Below are 25,146 nucleotides of genomic sequence, written 5' to 3'. Positions count from 1 at the left end.
TTTTTTTTTTTTTTTTGTATTTATTTATATTTTTTTAAAAACATTAACTTACTCACTAACTGAACTAATCTATTATAACCCAGGATGAACCTAACCAGATGACTAAAGCTAACAGACCCTAATCTATGTTAACCTAACCAGAAACCAAGTTAAGAGTCCCTAATATAACTTACAACTAGGACTAACCGAATTTAGACTGAAATTATAGAACACAACTGAACTTACTAAGTAAATTGGAAAGGTTTAAATTATATAATTTATTTTCAAATATTTGTAAAAGGCATTAAACATTTTTTTACATATATAAAATTTTACAAAAAATAAATATTGTTTGTTTGTTAATAACAGAGTTTAATCACAGACACAAATAATCCAAAAATGGACAACTTGGCATTATAAACTTATATAAACAGAATATTTTATTTGTACTTGATTGCCTCTTGTTCTTGTCATAACATTAGTGTGCATTTAATTTTGTTAATATTTATGTTAAAGATGTTTTTTTTCATATACGTGGATGCATTAGAATGATAGTTGATGACTTTTCCTACATTGCATGGTTTAACATGCTGTATTTACTGAATGTTAGTGAATTGTGAAGTTTTTTGATTGTTATGTCTAAAAACTTTAAAAAGCCATTGTTTTTTTTTTATAATTTTATTTTAAAGTCTATGTTAGTTTGAATATTGTTAACATTATCTAGAATTATTTGTGGACTAGTTAAGTTTTTATTGTAGATAGGAAGCAGTCATCAACATACCTATTATAAAATGTGACTCTATGGAGATTTTTGATAAAGTTATCTATTTTAATCATGCATAGATCTGTAAGTTTTGGTCCTAAACAAGAGCCCAAAAAGATACCATCCATTTGGCTAAAAAGTTCACCATTACAAATAAAATAATCATTAAGTAAAACAAATTTTACTAACTGAATTATCCAGTTGCTATATTTTAAACTTTTAAAGGTATTAATTATAAATTCTTTGTATACTGATGGATACATGATTTTGATATCAAGGTTCAACATCTTAATCATTTTTTGTTATGGTATATTTTTTAACGTTATCAATGAATTAATTAGAGTTTATAATACTATTAGGAAAATTATTAAATTGGCTTAATTTATTTTTGAGGTATTTTTCTTAATTGTATAATATATAGAATTTTAAATCCACTAATGATCTATAGACTTCAATAGTTTTATGAGTTTTTACTCTGATGTTGAGCTTGGGTATTCTTAAATTATAATCTAGTATATCATTATATTTCTTTTGTTAATTTTATTAACATTTTTTAATTTTTGACTATTTTCTCTAGATTTACACAAACTTCTAAAGTAGGGTTCTAAAAAAGTGATAAGGATGAAAGTTGTAAGACAGGTGAGAGAGAAAAGAATCACATTTTAGATCATGGCACTGAGAGAAAGAAAAGGTAACAGTGATAGTAGAATGGGCAGAGAAGGGCAAGCTAAATGGTAGAAAAAAACCATCTCTAAAACATGTTTTGCATAAACTGCAAAAAATCTGAGTCTAAAACACTTGAAATATGTGTGCCTGCACTGCATGAGCAATGTTAAATAATGCATTATTATTAAATATGTAAAATGTTTCTTTTAAACGTTAAGTTTATCATACATGCATTAAAATACAGTATGTATTTACTAAGCACAAATTTTTTGTATTATTTTTATTTTACATCATTTTTAATGTGGGGTGACTTAGTTTATAAGAAAGAACAGTGTGCCAACTGCCAGGTTAAAAAAAATCAAAGAAATAAAACTTAGTCAATATATTAAAAATACATGACATAATTTTACACTGTTTTACTTTTCCTTTTATATGTTGTTCAAATGTATTATATTTACAGTAAATTGAAACTTCTTTGTTAAGAATTACATGTACAAATTTAGTTGTACAGTACACATTAATGACTACCAGTCTATTCATTCTGAAAACAATTCAGAAATATTCAAATGTGGCTGTTTATATTAGGAATTGAAAATACATTATTTATCTAACTTTACAAAGTATTTTTGGATTAATCCATATTGTAACTGATCCATAGTTTGTAATATTCAAAAGTAGTTTCACTTGTATGTTTTTCTCACTTATACAATATTTTTCTCAATTCCCTTGAAAAACATATAAATGGAGTTCATCTATATTTAAGTATCATTAGTATCAATACTGGTTCGCACTAAGTTTAATGCCATTTTGAGTTTTAAAAATGTTTCTTTCAAGAGGAGTCGGTCTAGACATTCCAGGCTCAAGTGAATGATTCCAAAAATCAATTAACTTGTGATGATATTTGGTCAGTTCATTCCATTATTTTCCAAATCTCATTAGTATTAAATAGACATATCTTGTAAATGATTTAATTCCATCATATTTAATGTGGAGTTAAATAATTTACAAGACATGTCCATTGCAATAATCATAAAAAAAGTGCACCTTTTTGTTTACCCACCCCTCCTCTGGTCATTGTGTCTGCCAATGAAGCAGTTTCCAAAAATGGTGACCCTAGATGACGTGATGGAATGGTTCATTGAGTAAAAGGGAATTAGCTGTAATTTCTATGAAGGTAGTGTTGCAATATTAACTTTATATGAAATAAGATTACAAATTTATTTTGTAATACACAATAAAAGCACACATATCCACTTATAAATGGAGAATTTTCAGGTTTCTTTCAAAAGATTGATTCTGGATTTCCCAATTGTTTTCCATTCTTAAGTTTGATGTTTATTAATTAATGAATGTACCATTCTCGTAATGTAAATTATTAATTTTTCTAAACTAAAATAAACTTTAGAAAGTATTCAAAAGAATTGGAAAAATTTTGGTATTNAAATGAAAGAATATGTGAATATGTACGCAAGTAATAAGTGCAAATTGAATAATTGATGAAAAAATATTGTTTTATTAAAGATAAATATGGACACATGAAACTACAACCCCTTGTAATAGGGAAGTAATTCCCAATAGACAATAAACTTTTTCTGATTCTGAATAAATCTATTAATTAAAATAACAGTATGTTCCATGAATATAATAAATTTGACTTACAGCAACATCTGGTAAAGTGGATATTGTAGCTTTAAGTTGTTCTGTTGCTGGAAGATTTTCTGGAAGATATAATGCCCGTGATAGAAGAAGAAGAGATGGAGGTATCTCCTCATTTAAGCTTAATTCTAGCCATTGCTGTAATTGAGATCTAAGTCGATCTTCAGGCATTCCTAAAGCTCTCATACCTCTAGACCTACAAGCAGCTTGTAATTCAGGCACAGTAAGTGTTTCAATTCCTTCTTTTTTAATCATCTGCAAATTATTACTTATTAATTTTTTACTATTTATTAAAAATAAATTTAACAAAGTAAAAACAAGTACCTGATCATCAGCTCTCAAACTTCTCAATTTCATCCTAAGTTGAAATCGAAGAAAATTATTTGTGCCAATTGGTTGTAATTCCAACAAACGGCAAAGAGCTGTTATTTGAGGTCTATCTAAACTATCAAGCGTTATTTCATCTTCAAATAACTTTGAAAACTTCATTATTTCTTCATTTGTAGCCTGCTTTCCTGTTGTTCTAATCTAAATTTTAAAATATTTATTAGTCTAATTTTATTCATCATATTACAGGTTCAATTTTATAATCTGGATGGCTGAGTTAATCTGATTATTTCAATTAGCCATTAAAACTTTACATTATGCAAATTAGATTAATTAATGTGAAGCATCAGTGCATCATAAGCTAAATTGTTTGATATAATTATGTCCATTATAGCAGGTCTGATTTGTAATAGGATCAATCAACATGGATGAAAGATGGAAAACAATGTTGAATATTTGAATAATAATGTTATAATTTCAAAGATCCCATCTATTATCAGTATGAAAGTTCCCTGTTAATAGCTATACTTAAATTTTAATTTATTTTTTACACTTATTATTTATTTTAATATAAATCAGCAATTTAATTTTAACTTTTCTGTACTTTTTCTGGTTTTCAAATTCCTCTCTGTCATCCATTTGTATTCAAATATATAAATACAAAGATGAATCAAAGATTATCCAAAAGCATTTATTCTTCCATTAAACTTTCAACATATTATTAGACTCTCTTATTTATTTTTCAAATGAAAATTAGTTTTATTTGGAGTTTTTACAAAACATAAATCATTATAATATTGTTTTATTTTCATTCTATTTCTTAAATTCTTAATGTAAAAAAATAACTGATTTATTTAATTATGTGAAACACTAAATAAATGAAACAATATTTAATGTATAATAATTAATAAAGTATATAATTTTACAATATAATTTTTTACGACTTAGTGTATTATTTAAACAACCAATATTTTGAATAAAAATTTTTTCTTACATTTTCAAAAAACTGTGCAAATTCTTTTGCTGTGTGTGAATGTTTATCACCTTTTCTGTGTAATGCCATTTCATCTAATGTATGTTGAAGAAATTTTGCCATTTCTAATTTTACTTTTAATTCTTTCTTCATTTTCAATTCCTGTATGGAAAAATATACAGAATTATTATTCAAATAAAGATTATAATGTAAATATAGTAACACAGTTATACACTATTCTCAAATACAGGAGGTGCTCCACTTTTGGACATTTGACTTTAGGACAACTCACTCTTTCATACATAATACTTTGATAACTTAAATTACTTCTCATATACCAAGCTATCATAAACTGATGTATTCCATTAGTTTTAGTTTTACCTTAACAAGATATTTTATAATTTTTTTTAGCTCTCTGGGGAAATATTCTTTATAACACTCTTCATGTTTAGATTTTCAACTTGTGTACATTTTTTAGCAATGCATTATGTCCAAAAGTGGAACTGCCTGTATATACTAAATAATTTCAAAATTTTTGCAACTATAAATGCAAAAAAGTAAATTCTAATTAACAGATTGTAATAAATTCCATCTGATTGTTCAACACAGAATTTTGCCCACACTCATCATTCTCTCAGTTTTGTGGCCCACTGTGAAAAAGTTTGGTGACCCCTGATCTAGAATGATGCAATCTTCTAATGTTATTAACTAAATACAACTGTAAGAAGCAACAAACAGAGGAGTAACTATATAACATGCGATCATGTGTCAACCAAATTAATGTTTTGGTAGCTCAATGGTAAAAGACAGCACTTGTGTGGATGGATTCATTCAATAGAATAGTGAATAACAATTTTCTTCACAGTTTCATTTTATACCATTAGAAGTATAGAAGCTGGAACATGTTTTGCAAGACATACTAACCACACTTCAAATTTTTTTTTTTTTGAGAAGAAAAAGGAATCACAAAGAATAGAGCTGCATCACCTTATCAAATTTGTAGTGATGGAAAAAGTTCCCTTAGTCACAAATGCCTCAAGCAATTATGCAGGTCTACCTTAGCTAAATGCAACTCTTTGAATGGCATAAGCACTTCTGGAATGACTGATAAGGCATCCAGGATGACAGAGAAGTCACTATACTGGCTACCTTATTTGATTTGGCTCAGGATGGTTTTGTTTTAAATCCATACAGAAAAATATATTTATTCTATAATGAACTCTAAGAAAGTATTTTTCTATAGGGATTCAAAACTTTTTGTTCTAATATTAAATAATAAATTCAGAGAAGTATGTAAAATATTTGTATTTGAAAATGAAGATGGTTCAATTGGAGCTGAAAATGTTCTTTCTGTAAAATAAAGATTTGGTTTCCATAAAAAGCAGTTGTTAGAAAATTTAATAAATAATCATGATGTCAAGTTTTTTATAGTATGAAGATTTTCAATATATATTGAAAAAACTGTATTATTTTCATTATTCAGTTTTATCACTAATACAGAGTTTATTATTACAGTTTGTATTATTCTAAATATCATCTTATCACAAGTCTTAGGTAAATTCATATATTTATTTTGTTACAAAACAAAGTTAAAATTTTATGCCTACCTTTTCAGATCTTGTTTCAAATGTCGATGGTAACATATTAGGAAACAATTTGATTGCAACAGGAAGCAATATCTCCATAAAAGGAACAATTATAAATACAGAAAAAGGCAAAATTCGAAATAAATCTGAAACAGTGCGAACAAGCTATAAAATAAAAACGAATTCTATTAAATCTTTTATTAAGGATTTAGCAATTAAAACAATTTAAAAATAAATAACACACACTTTAAGTAAAATATGATTAATTATTATAGTTATGTTTTGCACTATTTTTGTTAACAATAATAATTTTGCATGAATCTTAGAATTTAATTATGTTCAGTGTGTTGAGAAAATGATGAAAATTGTATTACATCTGATGAAGTAATAATAATTATTATTATTATCACCATAACTAATAAACAGAGATCAAATAAGTTTTTATTAATAAATACTTTCAATTAAATTATTTAATTGAAAGTATTTATCAATCAATTCTTATTTAATATATTTTTAACAGTTGTATTATTATTTCATATATTTAAAATGTAACACCCATTTTTGATAAAGCTTCAACACTAGAATTTAAGCTTAAATAAAGCATACATGGAAACTGGTGTTTTAAATTTCAACTCAACTCAATAACAGAAACTTACAATTACAATTAAAAATTATTTCTCTCAAAATAACACACACAAAATATTAGATATTATTTTTAATTTATATATAACAAAATTAAAATAAGGGTCATCAATCTCATATGGGGACAAATAAAGATTATTTTAAAATTACAAACTTTTACAAATATTGCTATAATTATAGAACATATACATACATACAAGAAAGACATCAGCCATACACAAAGTGTTTAGCCAGCAGAAAAGAGGGTAAGGGAAAGGGGGGAAAGAAGAAGGGAGAGGAAATAGACAGTAGAGAAAGATAGGATCCCTCTGAATGATGTACATAAGGCTACAGTACTCTCTACGTTTGATGTTGACATGCAGTTTTTAGACTGCAAGGCCATAGCCTCTGAAGGGTCTAAAAGAAAACCTAAGTGTAGTGAGCACCAATAATTGCATGCCGCCACAAATAGCTAAGTGTAGAAGTTAGTGCCAAGTGGCTGTTAGTAGGAAGACTTATATCTACTTAATACTAATAAAACTGAACAAAATTGCAAATCTTAAAACTACTTAACAGCTAGACAGACAGTACGAAACGCAAAAGAACACAATGATAAACTAGATGAGATAAAGGGACCAACAAAGACAAACGAGCAAAACCCCAAAATTTTTTGTTTATTTATTACTAGCTGTTACCCACAACTTCACCTGCACAGATTTTGCAGGCAAACCCCATTTATATTCAGTATTTCAACAACCATAGTAATTGTTATATAACACCTTGAGAATGATGAGAATCAAACAAACTGTTTTCAATTTGATCAATTTTCTGGAACGTTTATAATTGTTCTGTAATCGAACCATTATGCAATAACAAATTCGAATTTAAAACAGTTCGAACATTTGGTTAAAAAATTGAAATACATAAAAATATTTAGAACAATGTCTGAAATGTTATCAAGTTAATACACCTAAGTACTCAATGAAGACTTAAATATAGTTGAAAACAAAAGTTGCATCTAAAACAGTACAGTAGAAGCTGTTCTTGAGGTTAAGCCTTAATCCTCTCCCTCTCCCCCCCACGGAATCCCTTCTTAGTGTGGCGTACATTCTCATGGTATACCCTGTGTACCAAATTTCACTTCTTTAGGTTCAGCAGTTTGCTCTGAACGATGATGAATCAATCACTCAGTCAGTCAGTCAGGACAAAGTAATTTTATATATTTAGATTATTATTATTATTATTTTTTTGTTTAGTGAGTTATACTCGGTTCACACCGGTGGCTGTATACTATGCCAGACCAAAGTCAAGGCATAGCAACCAAAANTTTAGTTCTCTCTAATTACTCAAACACACTATCATAATACTAATATAATGCAGTAATAATTACACCTAGACCCCAATAACCAACAAAAATGGATGTATTTTAAAGAAAATGAAAACTTTCCTCTGATTTAAACAAAAAATCTTCAGATTAGAAGAAATGAAAATACAATTGAATGTATGTTTGAAAGTTTTTTTTTTCATATACGTGGATGCATTAGAATGATAGTTGATGACTTTTCCTACATTGCATGGTTTAACATGCTGTATTTACTGAATGTTAGTGAATTGTGAAGTTTTTTGATTGTTATGTCTAAAAACTTTAAAAAGCCATTGTTTTTTTTTTATAATTTTATTTTAAAGTCTATGTTAGTTTGAATATTGTTAACATTATCTAGAATTATTTGTGTACTAGTTAAGTTTTTATTGTAGATAGGAAGCAGTCATCAACATACTTATTATAAAATGTGACTCTACGGAGATTTTTGATAAAGTTATCTATTTTAATCATGCATAGATCTGTAAGTTTTGGTCCTAAACAAGAGCCCAAAAAGATACCATCCATTTGGCTAAAAAGTTCACCATTACAAATAAAATAATCATTAAGTAAAACAAATTTTACTAACTGAATTATCCAGTTGCTATATTTTAAACTTTTAAAGGTATTAATTATAAATTCTTTGTATACTGATGGATACATGATTTTGATATCAAGGTTCAACATCTTAATCATTTTTTGTTATGGTATATTTTTTAACGTTATCAATGAATTAATTAGAGTTTATAATACTATTAGGGGAATTATTAAATTGGCTTAATTTATTTTTGAGGTATTTTTCTTAATTGTATAATATATAGAATTTTAAATCCACTAATGATCTATAGACTTCAATAGTTTTATGAGTTTTTACTCTGATGTTGAGCTTGGGTATTCTTAAATTATAATCTAGTATATCATTATATTTCTTTTGTTAATTTTATTAACATTTTTTAATTTTTGACTATTTTCTCTAGATTTACACAAACTTCTAAAGTAGGGTTCTAAAAAAGTGATAAGGATGAAAGTTGTAAGACAGGTGAGAGAGAAAAGAATCACATTTTAGATCATGGCACTGAGAGAAAGAAAAGGTAACAGTGATAGTAGAATGGGCAGAGAAGGGCAAGCTAAATGGTAGAAAAAAACCATCTCTAAAACATGTTTTGCATAAACTGCAAAAAATCTGAGTCTAAAACACTTGAAATATGTGTGCCTGCACTGCATGAGCAATGTTAAATAATGCATTATTATTAAATATGTAAAATGTTTCTTTTAAACGTTAAGTTTATCATACATGCATTAAAATACAGTATGTATTTACTAAGCACAAATTTTTTGTATTATTTTTATTTTACATCATTTTTAATGTGGGGTGACTTAGTTTATAAGAAAGAACAGTGTGCCAACTGCCAGGTTAAAAAAAATCAAAGAAATAAAACTTAGTCAATATATTAAAAATACATGACATAATTTTACACTGTTTTACTTTTCCTTTTATATGTTGTTCAAATGTATTATATTTACAGTAAATTGAAACTTCTTTGTTAAGAATTACATGTACAAATTTAGTTGTACAGTACACATTAATGACTACCAGTCTATTCATTCTGAAAACAATTCAGAAATATTCAAATGTGGCTGTTTATATTAGGAATTGAAAATACATTATTTATCTAACTTTACAAAGTATTTTTGGATTAATCCATATTGTAACTGATCCATAGTTTGTAATATTCAAAAGTAGTTTCACTTGTATGTTTTTCTCACTTATACAATATTTTTCTCAATTCCCTTGAAAAACATATAAATGGAGTTCATCTATATTTAAGTATCATTAGTATCAATACTGGTTCGCACTAAGTTTAATGCCATTTTGAGTTTTAAAAATGTTTCTTTCAAGAGGAGTCGGTCTAGACATTCCAGGCTCAAGTGAATGATTCCAAAAATCAATTAACTTGTGATGATATTTGGTCAGTTCATTCCATTATTTTCCAAATCTCATTAGTATTAAATAGACATATCTTGTAAATGATTTAATTCCATCATATTTAATGTGGAGTTAAATAATTTACAAGACATGTCCATTGCAATAATCATAAAAAAAGTGCACCTTTTTGTTTACCCACCCCTCCTCTGGTCATTGTGTCTGCCAATGAAGCAGTTTCCAAAAATGGTGACCCTAGATGACGTGATGGAATAGTTCATTGAGTAAAAGGGAATTAGCTGTAATTTCTATGAAGGTAGTGTTGCAATATTAACTTTATATGAAATAAGATTACAAATTTATTTTGTAATACACAATAAAAGCACACATATCCACTTATAAATGGAGAATTTTCAGGTTTCTTTCAAAAGATTGATTCTGGATTTCCCAATTGTTTTCCATTCTTAAGTTTGATGTTTATTAATTAATGAATGTACCATTCTCGTAATGTAAATTATTAATTTTTCTAAACTAAAATAAACTTTAGAAAGTATTCAAAAGAATTGGAAAAATTTTGGTATTGTCTCATCACTAATAATAATGATCAAAAAACAGTAAAACCAAATGATTGCAGGATTAAATTGAGCTATATTATTGCTACTAATAATAATTAAATGCTAAGTAATTTGCCCAGAGGTAGGCATTAGGCACCATCTCTTAGGCATTAGGCACTCATCCAGTTATCACTTTACCCTGGCATGGTGTGTATATATATGTGAATATAAACAAGTATCAGATTAGATCAGGCTATATTAAATTAATTAATTACTACTAAAATTAATTAATTAAATTATAATTATTAAATTTAATAAGAGATGGCATCTAATCCCTACCTCTATGCCAATTACTTAGCATTTAATTATTAACAGTAGTTTTAATAATCAAATCTAATTCAGCAACTGTTTGGTTTTAATATAACTATCAGGATTACAGATGTTTATATTTGTAGACAGTATTTTCTGTGCAATGCATTTCACCAGTTAGCAGCATATAACATTCTAATTTTGTATTTAGAAGCAAGGAACAATTTTTGTTAGTATAAATCAAATTCCAAAATCATACAATAATATACATACCAGTGGAAAATTGTATTCAATTTAGTTCTCTCTAATTACTCAAACACACTATCATAATACTAATATAATGCAGTAATAATTACACCTAGACCCCAATAACCAACAAAAATGGATGTATTTTAAAGAAAATGAAAACTTTCCTCTGATTTAAACAAAAAATCTTCAGATTAGAAGAAATGAAAATACAATTGAATGTATGTTTGAAAAATAGAACGTAACTGCAAATTTAAAAAAATAGAACAGTCATGAATGTGTGCATGTACTGTACATTGCAGAAGCAACATAATGGATTGAACAATATAAAAAATTATTAAAAATAAAAGACGTTACAATATATAACAAATATTAAAAATGTAAGATATTACTAAGATCTATGCAAGCTCATATAATGCTCACCATGAGGACAAAATAGAGTCCATTTCCTTATAATTAACTATTGGGTCCCTTTTGAAGGCTTTGTCTATTCTGATCTGTTCAGTATATTTGAGAAGGGCAGGATTGTCAGAGTGGTGTAAGAGACATGCTTTATCAAACTCAACCTGAACATAGGTATCAGCCATGAAACTAGCCATATTCACATGGACAGTTCACTTTGTGATCATATACCAGGATGATGTATCAATAGATCCCAGCATAAATCACATCTCTTATTGGGTCTTTATCATTTCTGAGCCTCAAAAAAACAGTAGGACATCTCCTGGATACAATCTTGGTATTTGTGAAGGAAATTTTTTGGTAAATGTTAGCTAGAATCTTATTATAGTAACTACCATATAGGACCTGTTGTCTGGTTGTAACTTGAGCATTGTCCTTGATGTAAAATAAAAGCATTAATTAGGCCAAAGGATATCCATACTTCTTGGCTAAACTTGAGATGTAACAAGTTTCTTCTTCCCTATCACATGTTGATGAACAATGCATTAGACCCTTCTTATAAGAGCCCTAAAATTTATGATCTTATAAGTGAAAGAATCATGTGACTGTATGGGGATAAAGAGCAGAGAATAAGAACTTTTTTGAAACATCTTCATTAATTAACAACCACCCATGTTGTAAGTAATGTCTACATCAATAAAGTGTACTTGGACAAAGCTTTTTTGCTCAATCTACAAAGAGAGGCCATAGATGTTGTCATTAAATCCCAAGGAATATTTATGGAAATGTATAATAATCTGACAAGGATTTCTGAAACTGATCAAAAATGTTTATTTTTCCCAAACAAACAAACCTTCTGAAATCAGTACAGAAGGTGTCTTTGTTAGAACAATGATGAGGCAGTCCTTTATCTTAAAATTAAACTTTATTCTAATCTTATATAACGAACGAACTGGATAAATATACTAATAATAAAACACACCTTTAATAATCCAGCTAATAAAAATTAATAATGTAAAAACGTTTTCAATCTTTTCTTAACGATCTTCTTCAGTTATTCGATTTTATTCTATGTTATGGTAACTGAAGAAGATCGTTAAGAAAAGATCAAAAACGTTTTTACATTATTAATTTTTATTGGCTGGATTATTAAAGGTGTGTTTTATTATTTTTATTCTAATCTAAGACTATATATGAACTTGTTCATATATCCATAGTCTTTGAGTGTTATATTATTTTCCAGCTTTTGCAGGATATCAACAACATATTTTGTGTATGTAATGATGTTATTGTTAAAAAGAACCTATATTTGATAATTATTATTTTTTCTAGTGCAATTTGTGGTCTGATAGATCACAATATTGTTAGAAATTAGAGATAATTACACCTGGATAATCAATAACCAACAGAAGTGGATATATTTTAAAGAAAACAAACACACATAATGTTTGTTTATATAAAAGAAAATAAAACCAAGCACTTTCATTAAGCTTTATTATTTATCATCAATAGGATTAAATTTTTATAACAAGATGTTAAATAACCAGGTTAAGTACTTGGTTGAATAATCAAATTTTATGTGTAACACTTGAAGATGGTTCTTTTAATTAGCATATCTTTAATAATCAAATGTAGGTTTCTATGAATTAATATATCAATAAAGTTTTGTTGATGTGTCCATTAATGATCAATTTAATCATTACCAAAAATAGTACAATCAATTTTAAAAAGAAAATATCACAAATAGTCTTAGAATATCCATTGCTATTTCTCTAAATGTTTGCTATAATAGTTTGAACATTTTGTAATCATCAAGTTTCTAATAAAACTTAATACTCCTTCAATATATCTATATTAAAATATAAAAGAAGAATCTATGCTGCTATCTATTGTATCTATTTGTATTGTTCTATTTATCTATGTATTTACATATTGTATCTGTGCTACATGCATCTTCAATCCTGAATAAATCATGCTGTCACATATTTTCCTGATTTTATCTGACATTAGAAATATTTCCAAATAACGTACTCCTAGAACCTATATCCGGTGTGATGAAAAAACAAAAGATAAAGTTTACCAGTTTTTTTTCTTCGTCACACCAAATATAACTTAAGAGATTTATCTGAATATCAATTTTTATAAAAATGTAATCAGATTAAAAATGATCAACAAGTTTTTTAATAATGCTTTTATTTGAAATGTAATAATGAAACATCAAATTAATTTCTTTTTAAACTAAATCAGAGCAGAAAATTTAATAACTATAACATTCAAAAACATCGTAGTTATTAAATTTTCTGCTGTTTCTTCAAGGTTATTTTTGTGTAAGTTTATTTATATTTGCAAGACAACTCTGTTTTAGTTTTAAATGGTTACACTGGCCAAAACATATCGCAAGTTGGTTTTGAAGATTTGTAGGAACAATGCTAATGGTAGCAGGATGTTAAAAAAGTTCGAAAATGTTATAGTTATTAAATTTTCTGCTGTTTCTTCAAAATTATTTTTGTGTGAGTTTATGTAATTTATTTTAATATTAAGTTTAAAAAATGCTCCAAATACTGAAAACATAATCTTACATTTTAAAAAAAAATTACTGAAAATAAATCTATTACCTGTCTATGTTCTCTTCTAGAAAGATCTTCTCCATTAAGTATTTTCCACACTAATCTTGTTGATACTTTAATATCTATAAGCAACAATCTAAAACCATGATAATAATGTATTATTTCATCTACAATTCTTTTCAAAAGTGATCGTTTTGGTGGAATTTGTGCCAATTTAACTTCATCTGTCAGGACGGGGGAACTTTCCTGTTTAGTCTTTTCAGTTTTTAAAGCCTTGACAGTTTGTTCTACTTTAGATGATTCTTTCTCTTTGGTCCATTGAGTTAAATGCAAACTTCGATAACCAATAACTGGATACACCAATCTAGTGTGAAAATAATCTGAATGGTATGATGACACATAAATAGGGGGAGAGGGATGCTTCACAACATAGTTACTTGCTTTCACAGAATATTGAATTGGAAAAGCAGCAGATAACAATCTTGAATGTTTGTTCACCTGATAAGTGAAGTAGCAAGAAGGACAAGTCTTCTGCCATAAACAATTTCTAAATATTGCACGTTGCATTATTTCACTAATATCTAAAAAAAAATAAAAAAATAATAATAATTCATTTTTCATGTATATAAAAAATTAAAATATTTATATTCATAAAGCTTATAATTTTGTTCTCAAAAAGTCATTTTTAGTAGTAATAAAATTCCCAAGACATATTAATTATCGTATTTTTTAAAGTTAAACTAGAAAATTATGAGAATCTGCTACTTGCAAAGTTTAGGAAGATAGCCATGCATAGCCATCAATTATAATATTAGTTAAGTCAATACATTCATTGTCATTTTCTTGATGAAAACAGCTACTGCTAAATTAAAACAATTCCGTATCACATAAAATCAGTTTATTTTTAAGAATTAAAGATACATTTAACCATGCTGCAGTGATCGACGGATATACCCATCAAGGGTGATCACGTGGCACTGGAGAATGATGTTAATATCCGCAAAAAACTTTTAGCCAAAAATTACCGCAAAAAAAAATTCACGTAAAAAGAAATTATGTGACAATAAAGAGAGATTTTTTCTTTACTACACGTAACTGTTTAAAAAATTTTTTCTGAAATGGAAACGAAAAAACTTGGGAAAATTCTTTAAAAATTTTCCACGTTTATTCTCCACCACATTGTGATAGAGAATATCTGACTAACCCTCTCTACAAAGGTTAAATAACAATGTTTTCAAAACTTCAGATTATATCTAAAATTCATTACAACTAACCTCTTTTTCTGTAATTTCACATTTAAACTGTTTGGATTTAATTTTTTGTTTTAAAAACTAAATCAGTTGCAGGAACAAATTTAAGAATAAACCACATTTCAGACATATGCCCAAACTAAAGATCTTATGGCCAATAATATTTGACTATTGACCATAAAATCAAACTGCAAAATTATGTTTTTGCAGTTTGATTTGAGCCAATTACATTCACATTAGCTTTGTATTTTTATTTCAAAATTTTGCATTTAGCATTTCTAAATTTAAAATTAAATATTTTTCAAACTATACAGAAGTATATCAATTCACTAGATAGTTCAGTTAGAGTACATAAGACAATATAAATTTGGAAATCTGTAATAACGTCTTATTACAAAATAATCTTTTTTTTTTTCAAAATGCCTTATTCTAGAAAATCCAAATATTTTTTTATTTTATAATTATGTTAGTTTAATAGTATACAAAAATTAGAATATGTTCAATGCTTTCTCAATAATGCCAAAATCAATATTGTATTCAAATTCTCCAATTGGCAAAAACAAAAATGCAGAAGTATTGTTTAAAATACAAAATGAAATATTACTAGTTTTAAAGGATACTGAAAAATTTTACTTAAGGTCACATTTTTGTATAAATATAGCATATGTTTACATTTGATGTATGTCTTTCAGAATTAGCACAAAATTGCTGTTGAGAACAAATCTNATTTCGACACGTATATTATATAAAAACACGTGCGTATTCGAATGCAGCGTTGTGTCAAAATTTCAAAGGAATTGGTAGGAACAAACGAACATTACATTTTTATTTATATAATTAGATAGAAGATGATCTGCTTTAGTTCATTTTCACAGAAAAGCATAATGCCTCGCAGAAAAGCAAACTTAGGGCGTTGTACTCGTAGTGTCACCTGTTGGACATAAAAGCCTTAACCTAGATTATATATTTTAATTTATATGATTGTTTAACAGAATAATATACAGCCTATGTCCACCCCGAAGGTTCATTCTAAATATTGGTGAAAGAATTTTTGAAATCGGATGAGTAGTTTCGGAGATTACCTGCTGCAAACAAACTTACATACATACATACAAACATTACCTCTTTATAATATTAGTATAGATAAACCTATTTTTTCCATCAAAAAGGAGTCTTCCTGTAAGATTTGTTCTCAACAGCAATTTTGTGCTAATTCCAAAGAACAAACAACTGATTGAGAAAACAGTAAACAATCAAATATTGAATTTACATTTGTTTTTCTATTTTTAAATGAAAGTGAAACTTGGATAATTCAAATATTTTTAATTCAAAGTTATAGTTAATTTAAATATTTCCTCCAGGCCCTTGAATTTCCTTCAGAATGTAAGAAATTCCTCTTTAATTTTTCTTTTTGATTAATTTGAAGCAAAATTGTGAGTTTACAAAAAGTTCCTGCAATATTGAGATAAAATGTGTTTTAGGTATTAATGTTGGTAACATTTATTGGAAAATTCCAGAGTACATAGTATTCAGCATCTTTCTTAGTTTCAATTTACTTAAACATTTTATTTTTTTTAGTTTTAAGGCAGTTCATTGAATAACAAGAAAACATAAGTAAAGATGTCTTTCAGGCCCTCAATAAATTTGAGGAATTCACTTTAACAAGCAAAATATATTTTAAAAATCAATCCAAAGATTCAAACTTTAATTATAATGAATACTGTAATCAATTGTTTGTTAATTTACTTATACAGATCTGTATTTTGTTTACATATTTTAATGCTAATATTCAAACTTGCCTACTTCAGATTTTTCAATAATTAGAATTTTTTTCAGTCTCTTCAACTTCAAATTATCCAAGTTCAAAAAAAATTGAAGTACCCTCAATCAGCATACGTAAATAAAAAAAAACATAACACCTTAATTTGCTGAGAAAATTTATTGAAGCAGAATTGTCATGGATTATGTCATTGGCAATACAATATGGATACCTATCCTCTATGGTTAAAACACTAACAAAACAATATCTAGTCTGAAAACAGAACCATACAACAGGAGGAACAACTGAAGGTAATTACATATAATAGGACACTCTAAAATCTATAAAGAAATTGCCAGGACAACTAATGTTCAGTTAGCATATTGACATTCACTGACAATTTTTTCACTCGTCAGAAATGATAACACTATATGACTCTTACTCTCCTGGTATTTACACAGTACCTGTGTGTGATGACAGAATTAGCCATGTATTATTATACATCAGCGAGACTAAAAGAGATTGCTGTGAGAATGAAGGAACAATGAATACACAATAAGAAAGAAGCTTTCAACTATGGCCTTAGCCACTTATGCCGGATGTGAGGGTTTATATGTTGACCTAAAGGACGCAAGATTGCTACAAAGGATTTTTGATAGAGGACACAATAAGATACAGCATGATAAACAACTTGAAATACTTTGTAACCTAGGACTAGACAAAAGAGACATTAAGATCATTAAAGATGTATATTGGAATCAGAAAACAAAAGTTAGATTGGGAAATGAAGAATCTGAATGGATTGAAGTGAAAAGAGGGGTCAGACAGGACTGTGTACTTTCACCAATCCTATACAATTTGTATGCTGAGTACAAAATGCGGGAGGCCCTGGAAGATAGAACAGAAGGTGTAAAGATTAACAGGATAAGCATTAATAATCTCAGATATGCAGATGACACAGTCATTCTCGCTACAACAGAAAAAAATCTACAAATACTGTTAAATGAACTAGTATCAAAAAGTGAAGAAATGGGACTCACAGTAAATACAAAGTAAACTAAGACAATGTGCATAAGTAAAGTTAAGTACACAATAAAGATGAAATGCAGAGGGGAGAACCTTGAACAAGTAGATAGTTTGTTATTTGGGGAAAAGATTTTATTCAGACAATAATGTATCAAAGGAAATCTGAAGCAAATTGGACAGCTAAACACAAGTTTAACCAGATAAAAAACATTCTGTGTGAAAAGAAACAAAATCTACAATTAAGACTAAAAATGCTAAAATGCTACATTTGGCCCATTTTGCTTTATGGATGTAAGGCATGGACACTATGAAAAGATATGGAGAGGAAAATTGAGGCCTTTGAGATTTGGGCAATCAGAAGAATGTTGAAGATCAAGTGGCCTAGCAGAACCACTAATGACAGGGTGTTAGCCGGAGACTCCACTAGCATAAAAACTGGCATAAAAACCTTGGCCGTAAAAACTTTTAATCACGTGACCTATTTGCATTTGCATCTGGATTGCAGTGGAGGTCCAGCTAGCGAAGTTTTTACAGCGACGATGCTGCCCCAAGTGTCGAATGTTTTGTAAATACTTCTTCATGCGTGAATTGGTGGAAACGGAAGATGGTTGTATATGTGATATATCAATATAAAGACAATGATTATATTCTATGAGTTTTTTCTGTACTATAATTACAAATGTAGTAAAAATAATATCTTTACTTTCATATATTAACTTTTATTATCGTATTATTAAAATAATATAAGCTTAGCTTTTTATTATATACTCCTCTAAATTGAAAGATTTTCCTTTGGCCGTCCATATCGCGTGTTTTAGTCATCCATTATTATAATCGGGATACCTCTTGTCATAGATACATGAATACTTTCAGATGTTTTTGATAAATCTTTCCAGATCTATTCTAGAGTAGCTGTGAGAGAATGTACACAAAAGCACATTTTCCGCCATTTTCGCACCGTATCACAATTACCTAGATTTCACTGACTTCTGATTGGTGGATGGTACCGTTTTATGGCTGTATTCGTGTTGAAAGTTGAAAACTGCTCAACTCGCTTTTACGCTGGTTTTACGACCTGCTCAGACGTAAAATATCATGGTCACGTGATTAAAAGCTTTTACGGCAAGGGTTTTTACTCCCATTTTTACACTAATGGAGTCTCGGCCTTACAGATGACAGATACTAAAAGAGAATTAATAAAAATAATAAAGAGAGAAAACCAGCATACTGTGGGCACATATTGAGGGGAGAAAAATATGGAATCCCCAAACTCATATTAGAAGGAAAGATTGAGGGAAGAAGATCAATGGGAAGAAGAAGACGAGGCTGGATGGATGACCTTAAGGACTGGACAGAACTAGATACTAAAGAAATTATTCATAAGACTCACAATAGAGATTCGTGGTATTTGCTGGCTGCCAACCTCCCCTAGAAGAAGGCACAGGCAGAAGAAGAAGACACCTTAAATACTTGGAGTTAATTAAAATCTATAGGGCACTTAAGAATGGAGTAGGAATTAATTTCATAGAAGCAGACACACTCTCTACAATATGGTGCACATTCTTTAAACTTTTATAAAGCTTTCTCATATACATCTCCTTTTGTAGGTTATAACAAAAAAATTTATTTTAAAAAATTGCCAGGACAAATTTACTTTTACAAAAGAATATATTTCTTGAGTCTATATATACAGGATGAGTCAATTTCATTTGGTCCCTTCACATGCTGTTGATGTAATAACAATTCCACGGTAGAGTCTACCTTTTATCCACCATCCAATACAAAAAAAGTTAAAATAGTCCTCTAGTGGTAGCACAATAATAAAATTAATAAATACATTTTAAAAAATTTTTTAATTGGATGGCAGACGAGTAGCATACAATAAAAGGTCAACTCCACCATGGAATTATTATGACCTCAACAGTGTCTGAAGAGACCAAATAAAATTGACTCATCCTGTATGTATAGTCTCAAGAAATATATTTTTTTTTGTAAAAAGAACAAAATTTATCTCAAACTAAATATGTAATTTTTTTATAGGAAATAATTTAAATGCATTTTGTAAGTTATTCAAAAATATTTTAAAACTACATATGTATTTCATTCGAGAAATAATTTTAAATCATTTCATAATGTATATGAAAAATAATTTTAAACTGTAGACATACTTTGTTCCAGAAAAAATTTTAAACTGAACTTGTAAATCATTTGTAAAAACACATTTGATTTTGACACAGCCATTTTGTTCTGCATTATATACTTGAAGATGTCTGTTATAAATGAATGAAAACATTAGTAAATATTTTTAAATTTCAAGTGTGCTGGTATTGATATGTTCTATATGTGTATTTATTTGTATAAATTTATATGTATTTATTTATTTATTTATTTTATATTTAATTTATTCATTGGTTATTTTGTAAATGGTGTAAATTTAAAATGTTCTACTTTTGTAATATTTTAACTTTAAATTTGATTCAAATTTTTTAATAAATTATGTTCTACTGAAAACTGTTAAGCAGTTTGGTAGTTCAAATGTATGTAGCCTAAAGATGGTCTTTAAGCAAGATTGAAAACATTTGTGATTAAAAAGTTTCCTGTGAAATTTTATAGTTTATTGTGCTAGTGAATCTATTCTAAGGAATAAGACAAACTAAATACAATACTTTATTTTATATATAATTTTATATACAATTATATAAAATATTGTATCATTTCTTTATTGTACAAAATAACACACAAAAAAAATACTATATATAATGCATCAAACTATAAAATACAATAAACTCCCAATTATCCGTGTGTGGATTATCTGGTTTGCGGATTATCCGTGCATGAATTTAATTTTTAAAAAATAATTATATGTGTACGTATTTTTTAAATAGTTGCTTGCTTTCATGTTTACGCATCCTACAAGTGTGTTCGTATTTAGATGTTTGAAGCGGGTGGTGGGGGTATCTGAAATCAGCTGGACTGGTTTTAGTTAGGCCTCTTCTTTCATGCCGGACATTTCTTTTTGGAGGAGAAAACAATAGTGAGTACATTTATACAAAGTTTTGTTTAGTTGCATGTTATAATATGTATTACAATTTAAGATTTGATATAACTCTCCCACAAATACTTTTAGTGTAAAATTATGTAAAATAAGATGTTTTTTNATAGTAGGACCCACCATCCACACAGCCGTATATCACAAGCCCTCATCCACCCCTACGTACATAACAGCTGATTCTTGTGACCCGTTCCCGTACAAGGCAGCAGCCTTTAGGGCTCTGGTGGAGAGAGCATTTTCACACTCATCCACCAAGCAAGCCCTAACAAACGAATTAGCCCGCATCAAAAGGATAGCAACTGAGCACGGGTTTCCGAACATGACACGCCGCTTGGTTGAACGATACCAACGCCAGAAACACTCCCTAACCGCAACAAATGCCGCCGACCCGCAGCAAGATAGCCCAACACGGGTCCCCATCACATTCAACCCGCACCTCAAGACTGTGCATAAGAAGATAGCCAGAGAGCACGGGATACGATTGGCATACAGAAGATGCCCCACAATTTTCCGTATTGTACGGAACGATAAAGACCCTCCCAATCATACCAGACTCCCCAGAATCTACTCTATCCCACTCCGGGACAACGGACAAAACGCGAACCTACTATACATTGGCTCGACCAAACGCTCCTTGTACATCTGCCTGCGTGAACACCAAACGGATATCCGACACGGGAGGCTAACCACAGCCCTGGCCACATATGCGTCGGATCCCGAAATCGAAGCGCAACTCGAGAAGGCTACTATCATCATCAACACGCCACACCAACAGCATCTCAGGTGGTTGGAGGCAGCGGCTATCTACAACGCCGGCCAGCTAACCACCTGCGTTAACCGGAAGGAAGAGCTAACCCTGTCTCTGGCCTGGCAATCGCTGTTAGACGCCAACCTGCCGTTTCCTACCCCACCACACAACCGCGCATGCCAAAAGCTACCCACCCAGTCAGAACTGACACCCGATCCCAACAAATAATATACATTCTGTCCAGGGAATTTTCAGTCGACCTGAAGAAGAGCGAACATATCGCTAAAAAATGTTTGTCAGTGATATACAATATATACGCATAGAGCACCGGTCACAGTTCCAGATAGTGTAACGTTGAAAAATGAATAATTATAAATATGAATTTTTCATTATAAAAATTGGTTTTTAAATCATATCATTAATATAGTAAAAGAGATTTTTACTTTGCAGGCACTACTGACACCCTGTTAGGATTATAGGTCAACCTATAAGTAAAACAAAAAACAAAGAAGGAACCCTAATTCAAGAGTAATCCTTCACAAAATACCAGGTACTGTACAATTACACCTGTGAATGAGATGGTTGAAATCTTATCAAAGCTGTAGACAAACCCATAGAAGCAAAAAAGTCAAAGAAATGAACTATACTTCTATATGTGACTGTTTGCAAGATACAGCCCCCCCTAAATCAGCCTACTTCCAGGTCACACATGATCACAAGTTGCATTGCTCCACTAAGACTATTGCATACATGTGGAGCATCGATTAAGGCTCGCTATTCCTCACTTTGACCAACAAGGAGCATGGAGATTACACATTATACTGGTACATGTTAAAAACTGACCTTTGAAAATAAATATCTTGTGAAGAGTTGCTCATAGAGGTATGGTTCCTTTGACTTTTTTGTTCCTAGAAGTATGTTCTACAGCTCTGTTAACATGTTCATGGCATCAGTAGATAAACGTTTAGGCAGCTGTTGGACGTTATAAGTCACAGGTGACTCATAGTCTATTTTAATACAGGGCGGCACAAGTTACCTGTGCCTCATACTATTAAATTAATATATTTTATTGCACCTAATAAAATAATATCAATATATTAAGTATGAGGTTTGTAGAATTATGTAATCAAAACATATGCACCGCCCCACGGAAAAACTAGCAATTATGTCTGTCGCCCTAACTAGACATGTCCATACGAGTCACATGTGCCTCGTAATGCTGTGAACATGTTAAGGTCCCAAATGTATCATTCAGAGGTTGAATTGAGCCACATATACTACCTAAAGCTATTATGTACTGATAGAAAAAAGTGAAAAAATCTGTTAATTTAATATCAATAATCAATTATTTGTTAACATATCTTTCATTTTTAAATATTTCTATCTTTTACACTTACTTTTAATCTTTTGTAGTAATACTAATTTAAATTTTATATATGAAAAGAATCAGTACCTTTTCAGTGACTTGTGTAGTACATGTGTTACATATTACTTAAAAGTACCTTTTATCCTATGGTGAGGTCTATAGGGTAAAAATACCTTTTACCCTACAGAAATACTAATTATTAATTAATATTATATATCAAACACACCTTATTACTCAGAGACTATATATTACGTTGAACAAATGTTTTCAACCCACTCAATGGGTCATCATCAGGTTATTGGGTTAATGTTACCTATGGTGACTAAAATGGCAGTGCTTAGGTTAGGTTTGTTTTGTTTCGGTTAGATTAACTACATTTTTATTAGATGTTTCCTTTTTTTTTTTTTACTTTGTTCAAGAACTACCGTGAATCAATAACTAGTGACGTTAAACACTCAGCGGTCTGCCAGCGGCTCCCCTCCAGAAGGTCTGTCGGGAGCACGAACAGTCGGAAGCGTGGCCATTTTAGTCACCATACATTAACCGGTTATTGATGCTACACGAACGTTTACACTAATTCGTTTACAATTGTTCTTGTTGAAACACTAAGGAATTTGAATTAAGAACAATTGTAAACGAACTAGTGTAAAGGTTCGTGTAGTATCAATAACCTGATGAGTGGGTTGAAAACGTTTGTTCAATGTAATAAACAAAGTCTCTCAGTAATAAGGTGTGTTTGATATACAATATCAAAGAATCTGAGTATTGATTAAAGTTTATTAATTAATAAATGTAATCATATAATTTCAAAACATATTCTAATACATATTTTGTTAAATTTAATAAAACTTAAAAGTCTTAATAACTGAAGTAATAAAGCAATGTAAGAGAAAAATTATTACAAAATATTTATCATTTTTTAAAGTATATAATATAAAAATGGTCAAACTTTACCTACGTAGGTTAGGTTAGAACGTGGGTCCCCTCTACGTTGACTATAAAAATAAATTATTTTTCAAACAATGAATGAAAAATTTGTTGATAATGATTTAAATTTTGTTATAAACCTCACCTTTTTTTTTCCCAAATAAAAATAAAAAAAAAAAAAGTTATAAACCTCACCTTTTTTTTTCCCAAATAAATCTTATTTCGTAAAATATATCGAAAAATCTCGAAATAATTCCATTTTAATTACGAAATTTAAAAAATCGTCTCCAAAATACATATACCAACTTCAATAAAGGCCGCCATTTTGGACACCGGCATTAAAAAAAAATATTAGGGATTTTAATATTTAAATTAAATATTATGTTAGCAATAAGATTATTTAATTTTTATAAACATATAAATGCTTAATATAAATAAATTATATTTAATTAATACAGAATATTTCTTCCAGTCATTTACGATAATTTGTGGAAATTTCCTATTTGGTTGGAAATTTCGTTAAAAATTAGGGATATTAGGGAAAAGGTAAATTTTATTAATTCTTTAGCTTTTGTTGAATATTTTAGTGAAATTTTTTTTAAAAAGTCAATCTTAAAATTATTTTATTTCAGAAATAGAAAGTAAATTAATAATCAGATCAAGAAATTTTATTGAAAAATTTCTCCATCGATATCAGAAATCAACAGGAGGATCAAACTAGCATGGTCTACATTCGAACGAAATTCTGAAATCTTCAGGTCTAAAATGAGAATCCACCCGAAGAAAAGAACATTCGATCAATGCGTACTACCAGTCATGACTTACGGATGTAAAACTTGGACACTAAAGAAAGAAATAACAGCGAAACTCCAAGTTGCTCAAAGGTCAATGGAGCGATGCATGCTAGAGATAACCAAGAGAGATCACAAAAGAATAGAGTGGATTAGACAAAGAACCTAGCTAATTGATGTGATCCACAGAATTAAATCTCTCAAATGGCAATGACTGACAACAGATGGTCCACGAGAATCACAATGTGGTATCCACCGGGAATCAAGAGACCCAAAGGACGTCCATACTTAAGA

General features: G+C 29.1%; 1 protein-coding gene across 7 annotated transcripts in view; it reads right to left on the bottom strand.

The window, feature by feature from the left end:
* Positions 1 to 24,392, bottom strand: part of LOC111620561 (mitochondrial proton/calcium exchanger protein-like) — a 45,416-nt gene extending 21,024 nt beyond the window's left edge. The window contains exons 1-7 of one of the 7 annotated variants that reach the window (XM_023362501.1): positions 24,257 to 24,385; positions 24,089 to 24,120; positions 13,982 to 14,514; positions 5,972 to 6,115; positions 4,386 to 4,526; positions 3,389 to 3,592; positions 3,068 to 3,319 (exon numbers count right to left, since the gene is read on the bottom strand). In XM_023362501.1, the coding sequence (XP_023218269.1) occupies positions 3,068 to 3,319; positions 3,389 to 3,592; positions 4,386 to 4,526; positions 5,972 to 6,115; positions 13,982 to 14,500 (1,260 nt within the window). In that variant the 5' untranslated portion in view covers positions 14,501 to 14,514; positions 24,089 to 24,120; positions 24,257 to 24,385. Of the gene's footprint in view, positions 1 to 3,067; positions 3,320 to 3,388; positions 3,593 to 4,385; positions 4,527 to 5,971; positions 6,116 to 13,981; positions 14,517 to 20,136; positions 20,151 to 24,088; positions 24,123 to 24,256 lie in introns of those variants that run through there. The other 6 variants (XM_023362504.1, XM_023362507.1, XM_023362506.1 and 3 more) reach the window with 6 other exon arrangements.
* Between the last annotated feature and the right edge of the window lie 754 nt (positions 24,393 to 25,146).

This window comes from Centruroides sculpturatus, unplaced genomic scaffold (genome assembly GCF_000671375.1).
Source record: "Centruroides sculpturatus isolate CEXI.00-Female unplaced genomic scaffold, Cexi_2.0 scaffold76, whole genome shotgun sequence".
Lineage (NCBI taxonomy): Eukaryota > Metazoa > Arthropoda > Arachnida > Scorpiones > Buthidae > Centruroides > Centruroides sculpturatus.
Note: the sequence above shows the minus strand (reverse complement) of the source record. Positions and strands in the feature narration are given on the sequence as shown.